Source organism: Vombatus ursinus, unplaced genomic scaffold (genome assembly GCF_900497805.2).
Source record: "Vombatus ursinus unplaced genomic scaffold, bare-nosed wombat genome assembly UNPS02014848.1, whole genome shotgun sequence".
Classification (NCBI taxonomy): domain Eukaryota; kingdom Metazoa; phylum Chordata; class Mammalia; order Diprotodontia; family Vombatidae; genus Vombatus; species Vombatus ursinus.
The window spans coordinates 3,657,092-3,671,872 of NW_020954626.1; the positions used below are offsets into that span (position 1 = coordinate 3,657,092).

The following is a 14,781-nucleotide window of genomic DNA, read 5'->3' on the forward strand; positions in this document are numbered from 1 at the left end:
ATAACCAAAGGATATATGCCAAACGATTTTTTTTTGGGGGGGGGGGGGCGGAGAGGAGGGGAGAAAGGGACCAGACTTGTGATTTTCATAGGTATAATTCCCAGATGAGGAAGCTCCTTCTTTCTAAACAGATCAGCATCTATTCTGAAATGTATCGTCTTAGCTATTTGGGGAATTGAGAGATTAATGTGACCTGATGGGGTCATACAGACAGTATATATCAGATATAATACTCGAACCCATGTCCAGTCTTCTTTGCCTGCTTGCTTGACCTCATCCCCAGCATTCTACTGTCCATCTCCATGCTTTTTGCACGGACTGTCCTATCCATGCCTGGTATATCCCTCCTAACTTCCAACTCTTAGAATTCCTGGCTTTCTTTAACACTCGATTCTAAGGCTTCCTCCTATAGATGGCCTTCCCCTCTAAAACTATCTTTCCATTTTCTCTTCTCTATACTTTATACTCTATACTATACTATACTCTCTACTCTCTACTCTGTACTCTCTATGTTGTCTTGCCCATTAGAGTATACACTCCTTGAAGGCAGGGACTATTTTTGCTTTTTCTTTGGCTTAACCCAGTGACTGGCAAACAACAATCACTTAATAAATGCTTGCTGCAAAGCAATGGAGCAGGACCCATTGGAGGCAAAATCTCCATACACCTTGTACTTTGAAACTGTGAAGCTCATCAGGTTAATGTCCTTACTATGATCATTTTCATTATCTCATTTCAGTCATAATTAGAACCTGCTATGTTTTAAAAAATATAATTTCAACATATTAATGATTTATCCAAAGCCTCATTTCTGAAGTCATCATAATTAGTTCTTGCCATTTTATTAATGTCATGGAAAATTTATAATTGATAGGTATTGCTTTTATAAATTAGCCCCTTTTGAGGTTATAATGCGAGTGTTATAATTTTCAATATTAATAAAATTAAAATGGAAATGTAGTGGGTAGAAATAAAATATAGTCATTTTACCATTTGGCAACCAAAAAAAAAATGCTTGTTGACCAATTACACAAGGCAATATGTTACTTCTAGTTTAATGACAAAGCTGATGCTAGAATCCAGGCAATCTGATGTTCTACCCATGGCTCTTTCCACCACATCATACTGCCTCAACAGTTTCAGATTGTAACTTTCAGGTTGAGTAGAAAAGAGATAACTCTGAATTCAAAAAGAACAAAGATCCAGCAATCTATTTGTGTTCGTGTTTGTTTCACAGGGAAATTCAAACATAGGCAATAGATAGGTCAACATCCTTGAGGTCTGAAAATAAATTTCTAAAACCAAAGTATTGATTCTGACATGCACAAAACCTTTAGGATTCCATGGGAAAAGAAATCTATTTCAAAAATAAACATTAAAGTTTGAAAATAAAAGCTTCTTCCCAGGGCAGACAAAATTATTTTAAATTGCTATGAACATTTCAAAGACTAGTGAAAATAGGTAATAATTTAGTCTGATCCACAGGTCAGGTTACATACCAGAAGGATGCACATCATGCCCCTCTTCTTCCTCACATTTTCATCTCCCCATCTCTCTCTATCATGATCCCTCTGAATTTTTTTTTCTGAGAATAACTTGCCTTTCTATTTCACCCTATGAAGTTATAAAAACTCTTTATCCTAGAGAGCAATGAACCTGGGTTCTCCAAGACTAAGCCAAGTGCAAGTTCTGGCAGTTCCAACCAATCTACAAATGTTTCAAGTACAGAGCTTGTCAGATGGCATATTCTACTCCAACAATGCTAGAACCAACTAAGCTGTAAAAGCTCATCAACAGTCTGGCCACAGGGTGTTGAATTTTTAAGCCAAAGCAAGTCCTGAAGACTGCCATCCATGTGGACAGAGGGAGTACTCATAACTGACAAAATCATGGATCCTCTCTATGTATTTCTAAACATTGGAAATATCTCAATATATACAAACATTGAAAATTTTATAGCTATGAAGTTCTTTATATACATTACTTCATTGAGCCCTATTAAGTGTGAAGTGAAAGTATTCATATTCTTGCCATGCTACATGGTGCTTGCAAGAGTGCTGGACTTGAATATGCCATCCTAATAATGTGACCATGAAGAGAACATTTAGCCTCTCAGCTTCAATTGCCTCACCTATAAGATGGGAATAATAGTACCTGTAGAATCTATCCCACAGAGTTCTAGGAATTAAATGAGATCATGTATACAAAGGTACTTTTAAACCTTAAAGAACACTATATAAATGTCCATTACTATTACTCTTATTCTCATTTTACAGGTAAGAAAACATGAGTTTACTATTTCTGGAGAAATATTTAGACCACATTCCATTCTTAAAGGGAAGAATTGTGAATGCTTAAAAAATAAAGTAGTAATCACTAAAAACCAACATGGTTGCATGAAGTATAGGTCATATGTTAACAGCAGAAATATGAAAGAATGCTCCAAACTAATAATAAAAGGAATGAACATCAAAACAATCTGGAGGTTTCACTTCACATCCTGAAAATTGGCAAAAATGACAATACATAGGGATAGTCAACATTGAAGGTGTTGTGGGGAGATAGGCACACTAGTGCATTCTTGGTGGAATTATGAAACAATGTCAGTATTTTGGAAAGCAATATGGAATTATGCAGGTAAAGTGACTATGATGTCCATACCTTTTTACCCAAAGATTCCACATAAGGCTTATATCCCAATGAGGCCTTTGATAAAAAGAAAGTCACCACATAATACCAAAATATGCATAACAGCACTTTTTGCAGTAGCAAAAAACTGGAAACAAAGCAGATATTCATCAATTGGGGAATGGTTTAACAAACTGTGATACGTGAATGGAAAATTACTATTCTGTGAGACATGCAAAACATGGAAAAATTTACACAATCTAATACAGAGCCAAGAAAATAACATAAATAATGCCTACAACAATATAAATGGAAAGAACAACCACAAAACAAACAAAAGTGAATGTTGTAAAATTCCAAAGAATAAGCATAGCCTCAAAGAAGAGATAGACATACCCACCCCACTCCTTTACAGAGATGGGGAATCCATGGGTATGACATAAGTTTTCAGACTTTTTTAATTGGTTTGGCTTTTTTTCCTTTAAAAATATTGTTATATGGGATGACTCTCTGGCAAAAGGGGAGGAAAAATGGAAATTTTGGTGATGTATAAAAAGATCAATACAAAATATAAGAAAAATAAATTTTTAAGTGCTGGTCATATCACACTAACTTCCTTTCCTTTTTACAAAGGAAAACTAGCCTGGGAAGGTCAGCCGAGTGCTATAGACAGAATATACTGAGAAATCAGGAAAATATTTGAAAAAGTCTCTCAGGCTGTCCTTGTAGTCACAACAGAGATGTGTCAGATGATGGAAGGATTAGGCAGATTCTGAACTGGTTGAATGACTAGACTGAAATAGTGGTTAATAACAGTTCAGTGTCACCCTGAAAGGTCTCAAATAGAATGTCCCAAGAATTTCTCCTTGGTGGCATTCTCTGCAACATATGTAAAGCTACCTCACTGTAGCATATATTTGGAGCTAGTAGGTACCCTAGAGGTAGGGGTCTAATCCAATTCCTGCATTTTACAGATGAGGATACTGAGGCCAAGAGAGATTAAGAGATTGCCCATGATCATAAAGGTATTAAATAGCAGATATAAGCTCAAAGGCTGTGACTCCAAGTTCTATACTCTTTCCTTTTGTAAGAAGACATAAATGACATACTTGTCAAATTTGGGGATGGGAGAGGAATAAGCATTTATTAAGTACCTACTATGTGCATGGCACTATTAGAGCTTTATAAATATTAGTGTGTATTAAGTCCATACTATGTGCCAGGTACTGTGCTAGATGGTGAGGATAAAAGAACAAAGAATGAAATAATTCTTACTCTTGAGCTTACATTCTACAAGGGAAGACAAGTACATATATAAGTAAATAAAGAATAAATAACAAAGAGAATAATTAGAAATAAATACAAAATAATTTGGGAAGGAGAGCACTAGTAGTCAGGTGGTATCAAGAAAGACTTTATTCAGCAGAAGGCATTTACACTTCATCCTAAAAGGAGGGATTCTATGAGGCAGAGATAAGGAGGGAGTGCGTTCCAGGCAAGTAGCCTGTGCAAAGGCAGGAGAGAAGAGATAAGACAGTCATGTGAAGAACCAAAAGAAGGTCAGTTTGATTGGATCACAGAGTATAGGTGCAGGGAGTACTGTACAATGAGATCGGCTGGGATCACATTTGTGGAGGGCTGTAAAAGCCAAGCAGAGAAGTTTATCTATTTTGTCCTAAAGACAACTGAGAACCACTGAAGTTGGTTTAGCAGGGAAGTTGCAAAGTCAGATCTGTGTGCAGAAGTAAAACTACTTTGGCAGCAATGTATAGGATGTAGTGGAATGGGAAGAGATTTGAATCAAAAAGACCAATTAGGAAGCCACTGTAGGATTTGGCAACTTACTGGATATATGGGGTAAAGGAGAATAAGAAGGCTAAAATAATATCATAGTTAAAAACCAAGGATACTGGAAGAATGATGGTACCTTCCACAGAAATAGGGGAAATTTACAAAAGGGAGGGTTTGGGTTAAAAAAAGATAATAAGTCCACTTTAAGACATGTTGAAGTAAATGGAATTCATGCTCAAGGGAGAAACTATGGCTCATATTCACATATAATATGTGATACATACACACATAAGTAAATGTCTACATATACATCTATGTATGTGTCTATATTCACACATGTATACATAAATGTATACATATATTCATCAATTCTGATATAATGATCATGTATATCAGTTCACTCCTAGGATATATTTTGTCTAGGTCACTTGAACTTCTTAAGAATAGGTAGATGGAGGGGCAGCTAGGTGGTACAGTGGATAGAGCACTGGCCCTGAAGTCAGGAGAACCTGAGTTCAAATTCGGCCTCAGACCAAACACTTGACACTTACTAGCTGTGTGACCCTGGGCAAGTCACTTAACCCCAGTTGCCTAAAAAACAAAACAAAACAAAACAAACAAACAAAAAAGAATAGGTAGATGGTGCCTAAATCCTCCCCTATCTTGTCTTTCCACACCTTGCTAATCATTTCTGTTCAAACCTTCTCTGCCCAAAGTTCATTCTTCTTGGAAGAGGAAACATTAGTGAAATAAGAGTTGAGAAGTTCAGCTTTCTCACCATCAGCCATTTCATCATTCTATACACCCTGAGAGGGATCTTATTCCCCTTGTTTAATCCTTCTTGTGTTGCCTATTTATTTAACTAAAAACACACTTTTGGTCATCCTTAGCATGCATTGCCAACATCAGGGTTGCAATGCTCCTTATAATTCTGAGACAATTGTGCTACTCTTCTATATCTATCCTTAGTTACTTGCCCTTGTTTTCAACTTCTGTACAAAAATCTGCATTTATCAATGAGTTCCCTGTGCACTAGAAGATTTCTGAAGGATGGGGACTATGTTTTCTATCTTTTGTATACCTAATACACTGTTCTATACTCAAATACTTTCTTCCTTCTCACTGGAATCAGTTCTGCTGAAGTCTTCAGAATTTCATTCTTAAGCATTTCCCATCCCTCTTGGGCCTTTCTCCCTGCAAAATATCATATCTTTGGATCTCCCTATAATTTTGGGGGGCATTTTAAAATCTGATGTCCTAAAATCTAGTGGAATCACCTAAAAAGTCTGCCATGTTATATTTGTATAATTTAGACCACAGCCAGTTTTCATTTTCCTTCTTGAATACACTGATGGAGTAATGATTTGTCTCCAAGATTCCTGTCATTTCTACCTTAGCAATCAATTCTCATTCCTGGTAAGAATCAGGTACAGAATAGTATTTCCTCTTCTACTTTTTGAAGGATGAAATTTTCATTAAAGCAAGATACAAATTTGTCTTTAAAAGTCATATTATTATCCAACATGCATAGAAGTGCCTACTATGTGCCAGATACTGTGTCCATTATTTATTCTCCTTGGATGATTATACTTGTTTGATTAGTACTAGAAGATTTCTGAAGGGTGGGGACTATGTTTTCTATCTTTTGTATACTTAATACACTGTTCTATACTCAAATACTTTTTAGTTAATTATCATCTTTCCATCAATACCTGGTTTGACAAAAATTAACTAATATGCAGGTAGGTGGCACACTAGAGACAGCACTGGGTCTGGAGTCAGAAGGACCCAAGTTCAAATTCAGCCTCAAAACTTACTAGCTGCGTGACTCTGGGTAAGTCACTTAACCTGCTTTCTCAGTTTTCTCATCTGTAAAATGGGTATAATGACACCACCTACCTCCCAGGTATGTTGTGAAGACCAAATGAGATAATAATTGTAAATTTCTTAGCACAGTGCCTGGTACATAGTAAGTGTTAAGTGTTATTATTATTTATTTGTATTATCTTCCAAGACAGAATTAATGTGGTGAAAAGTTGAACCTAGGCAATATGCAGAAGTTCATCGCTGTGTTAAATGTAGAGAAATGTCACTACTGAAGAGCATCTAAAGAGTTTGCCTTGCTTATACATCTCAATGCTTTAGTAGGTTGTATGTCTATGATCTTAATATAGAATAATTTTGATTCAAATAAGTTTCTTATAGTGTTGAGGAAATTTGATTTTGTTGTGCCCTTCTTTGAAGACTGTGACTAATGAGTGGTGACAACTTCCAGCCCTTTTTGGGGATGAGTTTTGTCGTTCTTAACCTCATTCTCCCCTCCTGTTGGAGAGACTTAGGCTTTCCCTGCAGTTAGGTTGGCTAAAATGCTCAATCAAGTCCAGAAAACAAAATGAACCCTCAAAATTACACTGGACAAAATCATATATACCACATTTGTTGGGTGGTCTTTCTGTGGAGGACAAATGAATATACAATATAAAGTGAAAATATCACAGTTGGTACAGGCTATTAATTGTGACAGACTGTGCTCTAGAGAGCCATGAAGAATAGTCAGTAAATGGAAACAAAAATTCTCTAGAGATTAAAGATTAGGTCACTGAGTTAAGCAAAGGGAAACTCACTACATAGCTATAAGATCAACATCTGAATTTGAATACTAATTTCCAATGATGTCAGTATTTAACCTTTTCACAGTCAGAAGACTTGGCGTATGCCACATAGTTTCTAGTGACAAATACATTCTCATTGTTATCTTGTATTTATAATTAAGTACCTACTTTATAAAAATGGCAGTGGATCTTTTTTTTAATCACACAGGATAAAAACCACAAAGGATTACAATGTGTAATTAACAGCATCAACACAAACAACCAAGTAGAAGTACATGAGAACATACAGAGGAACTACATAACAAAACAAAATACGGCACATCTCCACAAACCAATCCTATAAATAAATAAAAGTCACTAATAGTTAAGTTAAATGAAAAACAACAATGGAACAAAGGCAATTAGGAAGGAGATTCAACAATAATACTGAATGCCACTGTATGCTTTTCAATATGCTCTCATTTCTATAAACTCATTCGATCCTCACAACAATTTCGTGAGGTAGGGAAGACAGTTATCTTTAACCTATTTTACAAATGAAAAAATTGTGACAAAGAGGTTAAGTTGAAGAGCTCTTCAGTAGCAGATCTGGGACTAGCCACCTACTCCAGGGCTTTTTTTTTTCCTTTGCTTTTTGATGAGGCAGTCGGGGTTAAGTGACTTGCCCAGGGTCAGACGGCTAGTAAATATATGTCAAGCGTCTAAGGCCAGATTTGAACTCAGGTCCTCCTGACTCCAGGGCTGGTGTTCTTTCCACTGCACTACCTAGCTGTCCCCAAGGCTTTTCTCACTAGACCATACCATGTCTTACTAGATTAGAAAATGCTCATTCAGTTGTTTCCATGATCTAGGAAGGAAACACATATATTCCAAAAATTAATATCAATCTTCTACAAATCTGCAAGTCACAGTAACAAATGATCAGAACATGGGGTATTTATCCAAGTTAAACAGCCATTCCACATATGCATCATTCAAATGCACATCTAATAGTATGCAGATTTGCTTAAGGTGCTATATAAATAATAGCTATCAATACTATAATTAGTAGTAGTAGTAGTTAGAAGATCTGAATTTGAGTCCTGGTTCTGACACTTTCTTTATATATATAAGGACAAGCAAATGAACTTCTCTGAGACTTACTTTCCTCACTTATTAAATAGGAATAATAGTAGTTACATTACTTTGCAAAGTTGATGTAAAGAAAGCTCTCTGGAAACTTTAAAGTGCTTTTGAAATATGAGTTACATACTCACATTTAGAGTTATAATGCACTATACCTGCACAAGAAGGTAATAAGGAAAACTGATAAGATAAGTATACTGTTCAAGGGCACACAGCTATCAGCAGTAGAGAGAGAGGCCTAGACTACTAATCTGGGGCTCTTCCCATTAAACCATACACTTTCCTACAATTACCTTGGCTGCTACAACCACTGGGCTTATATCTACCTATAGGAATCAGTGGTATCATCCTTACTGCAAGAGATGAAACTGAGTCTTCCCTGAACCTAATTCTGCAGTAGGAGGAACCTTCAAACAGTCCCTAACTGTGAATATAATGAAAGATAATTTTATTTCTATCAGAGAAGTACATTACCTTAACACCGAGTAAGAAAAATATGCAATAAAAAATGCAAAGCAAGTAGGTTTAGCAGTACCATATCTTAAATGTCAAATGGATAATTTTGATTACATTAAATTAAAAAGGATTTGTACAAATGTAGTCAAGATTAGAAGGAAAACGGAAAATTGAGAGAAAAATTTTATAGACAATTTCTCAGATAAAGGTCTTATCTCTCAAATATATAAAGAACTTTGTCAAATTTATAAGAATATAAGTGGTATATGATTGTGATGGAATATTACTGTGCTATAAGAAATGATGAGCTGCTTGAGTTTAGAAAAATATGGAAAGATTTGCACGAAATAATGAAGAGCAGAAACGAGAATGTTGTACACAGTAAACACAATATTGTTCTAAGAACAACTTTGAACAATCAAATCATTTTGAGTATTATAAATACTCAGACCACCTACAAAGGACCTAGGAAGGAATATGCTATCCACCTCCAGAGAAAGAACTGATAAATAGAAGTATGTATACAATGTTTTTACATATATATGTATACACACACACACACACACACACGTGTATGTAATGGTAGCCTTTTCTAAGGCAGGGCGGGGAAGGAGGGAGAAAAAAATTAAAAGTGCACAGCAGAGAATAAAAGAAAACTTAGAAGGAAGCACAGAAAAGCAAGGTAGCTTTGAAAATTATGTGTAGAATTTATTACATGGTTTTTTTTTTAATTCAACAGTGTGAAATGAAAATTCATTGTTTTATACTGAATCGTCTTTTTATGTTGTGCTGTTGTTCTCCTTTTTTGTCTTTTTGTATTTAAGTTCAAAATAAATTTTTTAAATTTTTAAAAAGAAAGAACATTTATAAACAGAAAAAAAGAAAAATATGTAAGTAATGATCTAGCAACATCATCTGAATGTTTGAAACTTAACTAAGCATGCATGAATTTTTTAAATTTCTGCCTTTGTTATAGGTAGGGGTTTCTACAAGAAATAACTGACTAAAAAACAAAAGAAGTCTGTTTTTAAAAAACAAATTGAAAAAATGAAAGAAATATACAATACATAAGGCTAAGATAGAGTCTCAGGAGAGGTGTACAAAATAAGTTACTGAATGTAACCAAAAACAAATATCTAAGGGTAAAAGGAAAGAAAACTGAGAAATATGATATCAATAGACCACCAGTAATAATGATGCTCAGGATAAAACTTCAGCTTAAAACACCTATATATTCACAGAAGTCTTCAAGTAAACATTTTTCAAAACTCTTTTTTGGGGGAGTCTTTTGCTCCAAATTCCTCTTTGCAAAGTAGAATGCTCCAACATTCTTCTGTCTCCTTGGTGTACAAGGCACTTGCCAACTTGGCTTGAAGGACCAAAAAACCTCTATAAATGGACGAAAATTCTGTAACCCACTTGCAAGCTTGGACTTGTGTGTTGTAGAACAGAGTTGCACATGCATAAATTGATCATTCTTCGAGGAAGAAGTAGGAGAGGATCTGAATTTATGATTTCTTTGGTTCAGGGAAATCATGGTATGGAAACTCCCCCCATCAATGCAAATCAGCCACTCATTCGTAACGTGTAGTCTTACAGAGTTTGCTGAGGCACTGAGAAATGGAAATAATTTGCCCATGGTCCTATTGTAGATATGTGTCAGAGGCAGAACTTGAAGGCAGGACTTCCTGACTCCAAACTTGGCAGTCTACCACTATACTATTCTGTTCTTTTTTTGATCATTCATTATTATATCCTTTTTTTAAGAGCATAATCTGGTCTCACAAATAGTTTTCTCTCCTCCCCCACCTTTTTCACTTCCCCACAATTTTTATTGATACCTCTCTGTTTAATCTTTTTTAAAAGATATTATGGGCTTGTGCATTGATAGCTAAAAGAAGCATAGTATCATTATTAAAATGTGTATTTGTGTATAGCTTTATACCTCTTCATCCAGTACCTGGCCTGTGTATGTACTCAGTTTATATGGTTGATTCCATCCTGGTGCCTATCACATAGTTGGTACTTAATAAACACTTTTTTCATTCATTCAGGTGCTAATTTGGCACAGATTTATTAAAACATAATCTCTAAACTTTTAGATAATGAAGTAATTCCTTTCATGGCTAAAAAGACTAACTCAGTCTTTAAGATTTGCTCTACCAATGGACTTCCAATTCAAAGTGTACCAGAGGAGTTATAGGATAATCCACGGTAGACACAGGGGGTTGATACTGAGGAATAAATGTTTATTAAAGCATATATAATCATGAAAAATAGAGACTATTTGAAAATGGCTAAGAACTGTTTTTGGATTTGTCTTTGTATCTCTAGTGCCTAGTGTCTAGTGTCTGATATATAATAGTCACTTGATAAAGAAATATTTTTTGAATGTGAAAATTCCATTCAGGGCTTAGTGCTTTTACAGATCTATGATAACATGGCCTCTATTTACATATTCTAGCAACTAGATACTAATTCTTGGGTTCAAACTCATACACAGTATAGACTCAGTCACATGTTACGGGTCTCCATTCTCTGAACTGAAGCATCAAGATTTTTTAAAAATCTAGGAGATAATTTGAAAATGTCTGGACCTAACCAGAGAACTTCAGAGCTATATGGAATGTCAGGGTTCACTTAGACCACTTCCCTCATGAGGAAAATCCCTTCATCTTTTCAAACCTCAATTTCTTCATTTGTAAAATGAGGGGTTTGGGCTCAGCAAGTACTTTCTTAACTTAAAACTATCTGATTAAGTCCAGAAATTTTCAAAACATCTCCCTAGATCTTCTGACTCCCGGTCTGGTGATCTTTCCTTTACACTGCATTGCTTTCTGAGAATGAAGGAAATTATTACAACAAATGAAACAAGGATATTCATCTTTCCCTCACCTGGCCATCTGCTTATAAGCCTCTTCTGCCACAGCAAAGATGTGAGGATCCATATCTCCCATGTTCTGGCCACTATATGCATTAATGATATCTTCGCCATAGATAGGCAGCTGTTCATAAGGATTTATAGCTACTAAAACAATACCTGCAAAAGAAAATAAAGCACATAGCACAGGATAATACTGGTAGATTTTGAGGAAAGCTGGTAGAAGAAAGTTCAACAGTAATATTGATTCCTTCCTGATCTGTACTATTTGTACAAAGGTTACAATTTAATTTCATGATGCTTGGCAGCCAAAAGTATCTAAATGAGCCTTCCAAGGCTGAATGTAATTTCTTAAATATGATCAGTCATGCAACTGAGAAATATAGTGAGAATCACAAATAATCCAAGTCTTATTTTAAATTCAACCATTACTGGTCTTAAAAACTAGAAGTCCAAGTACAAAACTAGATCTTGTGCCCTGACAGCTAGCCTTGTTGCTAAATGGTCTGAACCAATCCACATTTTCTCCATTTATAAATGGGTCTGTTTCATGCCTTTCCTAGCTTACTGCACTCCCTACAAGGATCAAACATATCCTGACAAACTCATGGTCACAGAAACAAAATGAGAAAATTAAATGCAGAAATAGAGCAATAGATAGAAAAACTGAGTCATAAAAATTACTCGGAAAGAAATGGAAAATATACATTTAAAACCTAAAAAAAGAAAGAAGGAACTCTAGAGAAAACCCAGTATTTGGGAATTTTTTGACTCCTGAATGACTCCTTAAATCATACAGTTTATGACAAAACTTTATATCCCTATAAACACTCCTTGCTCTGTACTGCCTTTCAGATTCTCCTTTACCATCACCACTCAGCAACCCTTTCTCCTTTGAAGTTTAATCAATTAAAATTTTCCACCCAATGTAGATCATGATAACTATTATGGACCAGCTCCCAGGTCTACTCCTCCTCCTTGCTCAAGGAGTTCAGTACATGGTTTACTGTCTTCCTTTATTCCCCAAATTCTGCCTTGATATTAGAGCACTTCAGCAGCTATACTGATGCTCTCTCAAATTCCTTAATCTCCCAATTCCTCAATTACCTTAAATGCCATGACCTATTCCTTCACTCCACTTCAGCCATACATAACTCAGCCACATAAGGATGGCCACAACCTGAATCTCATCATTCCTCCAAATATTCTACTTCCCTGAAGAAAAACTCTGAAATGGCTCTGATCACAGACTCCTATCATTCACTTCGCCTTATGTCTCACCCTTGTTAAATCTGTCTTAGCTCTGAGTCTCCCAGTCAGTTTCTAATACTTTCTCAGACCATAAACCTTGCTTTAACTTCATTTTCTTCCTTTCCCAATCCTTTAGTTAGCCAATTCGATTCTACATTATCCTCTACTCTTGAATCCTTTGTCCTCTTGAACTAACACCATCCATCTCTTTCCAAACCTCAGCTCTGGATTATTCCAACTATTAATTAATTCTCCTCTTCTTTTCCTACTCATTGGCTGTTGAATGGAAGTGCAATATGACATCTGACTCAATTGAGAATGCTCTTCCCAAAGTCACTTGTAATCTCTTAACTGCCAAATCTGATGGTCTCTTCTCATTCTAGATCTCTTAGTTGCATTTGAAACTGTTAACTCTCCTCTCCTCCTGAATATTCTCTTTTTCCTGGGTTTTCCTGATACTAAACTCTCCTCATTATCCTATAATCTATCTGAATGTTCTGAGTCTCTTCTGCTAGTTCATCAGTAAAATCATGATCCCTAACTGTGAGTGCATCCCTCGAAGCTCTGGCCTGGGCCTTCTTTCATTCTTTCATTATATTCTCTCCTTTGGTGAGCTTATCAGCTCCTATGTGTTTAATTATCACTATGCAGATGACTTTTTGCTATATATACAGTTCTACTGACTCTCCTGAGTTCCAATCCTGCATCATAAACTCTTTATTGGACATCTCAAACTAGGTATCCTATAGACATCTCAAATTCAGCATGTTTAATACCAAAACAAAATTCATCCTCTTCCCTCCCACCCTCAAACAAACAAACAAACAAAAAAATCTGATCCCTCTTCCAAATTTCTCTACTTCTATTGAAGATTACCAACCACCATTCTTCAGTCTTCCAAGTTTATAACCTTGGTGTCATCCTTGACTCCTCATTTTCCCTCACCCCACATAACTAGTTGCACAATCTTGCCATTTTTATCTTGTACCCTGATAGAAACTAGTCCTATATAACACCACTCTAGTCTATCCTACATATAACTGCCAAAGTGATTGTACTTAAGCCCAGATTAACAATGTCACTGCTCATTCAATAAACTCCAGTGATTCCCTATTGCCTCCAGGGAAAACAAAATATCAATTCCTTTCCTTAGCTTTTAAAGCCCTTCACCACAGTAGCTGTCTCTAATATTATAATCTCTAGTGAAGCCCTCCATGCCATTCCTCATTTACCATCCTCTCAGCTGAGAACCTTACTTCATATTCCAGATGAAAAAAAATGAGGACATTTGCTGAGGCTCTTTCTTCTTCCCTCCTCCTCATCTCATATTACTCATCTTCCTCCACTCTCTCCTCCTTTATTCTGTCTCACACTAAGAGGTAGCCCTTCTCCTTGCCAAGGCAAATCCCTAAACATGCACCCTTGATTCCCTCCCCTCTCATATTCCAGCAGATTGCCACCCCCACCATCTCTAATTTCTCTCTAATCTTCATTATCTCCCTTAAGTGGTTCATTCCCTGCTGCCCTATCTTTTAAAAAAATCATCATTTGATCTGACCATCCCTACTAGATACCATCCTATATCTCTTCCCCTTCTCAGTTAAACTCCTTAAGAAAGGTGCCTGTTCTCACTTCTAAACTTTTGTAATCTGATTTCTGATCTCATCATTCTACTGAAACTCTCCAAAGTTAACACTGATCTCTTAATTACCAAAATACAGTCCTCATCTCAGTCCTCATAATTCTTCTCCTATCTAAAGCATGGGGCACTATCAATCACTCTACCCTTCTAAATAGTGTCTCCTCTCTGGGTTTTCTTGATAATGTTCTCTCCTGGTTCTCCTCCTATCTGTCTCTTCCTACTTGTCCTTTTTTGCTAGATCTTCATCTGGGGCATAACTACTAACTATTGGTTTTCCTCAAGAATCTATATTGGGCCTTCTTCTCATCTCCTTCTACACCATCTCTCTCTCCTAACCTCCAGCTCCTTATCACCAACTGCCTTTTGGACATCTCAAACTAGGTCAAACTAGGTTT

General features: G+C 36.0%; 1 protein-coding gene across 4 annotated transcripts in view; it reads right to left on the bottom strand.

The window, feature by feature from the left end:
• Positions 1–14,781, bottom strand: part of MYO5A (myosin VA) — a 227,318-nt gene that overhangs the window by 131,094 nt on the left and 81,443 nt on the right. For all 4 annotated transcript variants that reach the window (XM_027840790.1, XM_027840789.1, XM_027840788.1 and 1 more), the window contains exon 4: positions 11,508–11,652. In XM_027840790.1, the coding sequence (XP_027696591.1) occupies positions 11,508–11,652 (145 nt within the window). The remainder of the gene's footprint in view (positions 1–11,507; positions 11,653–14,781) is intronic.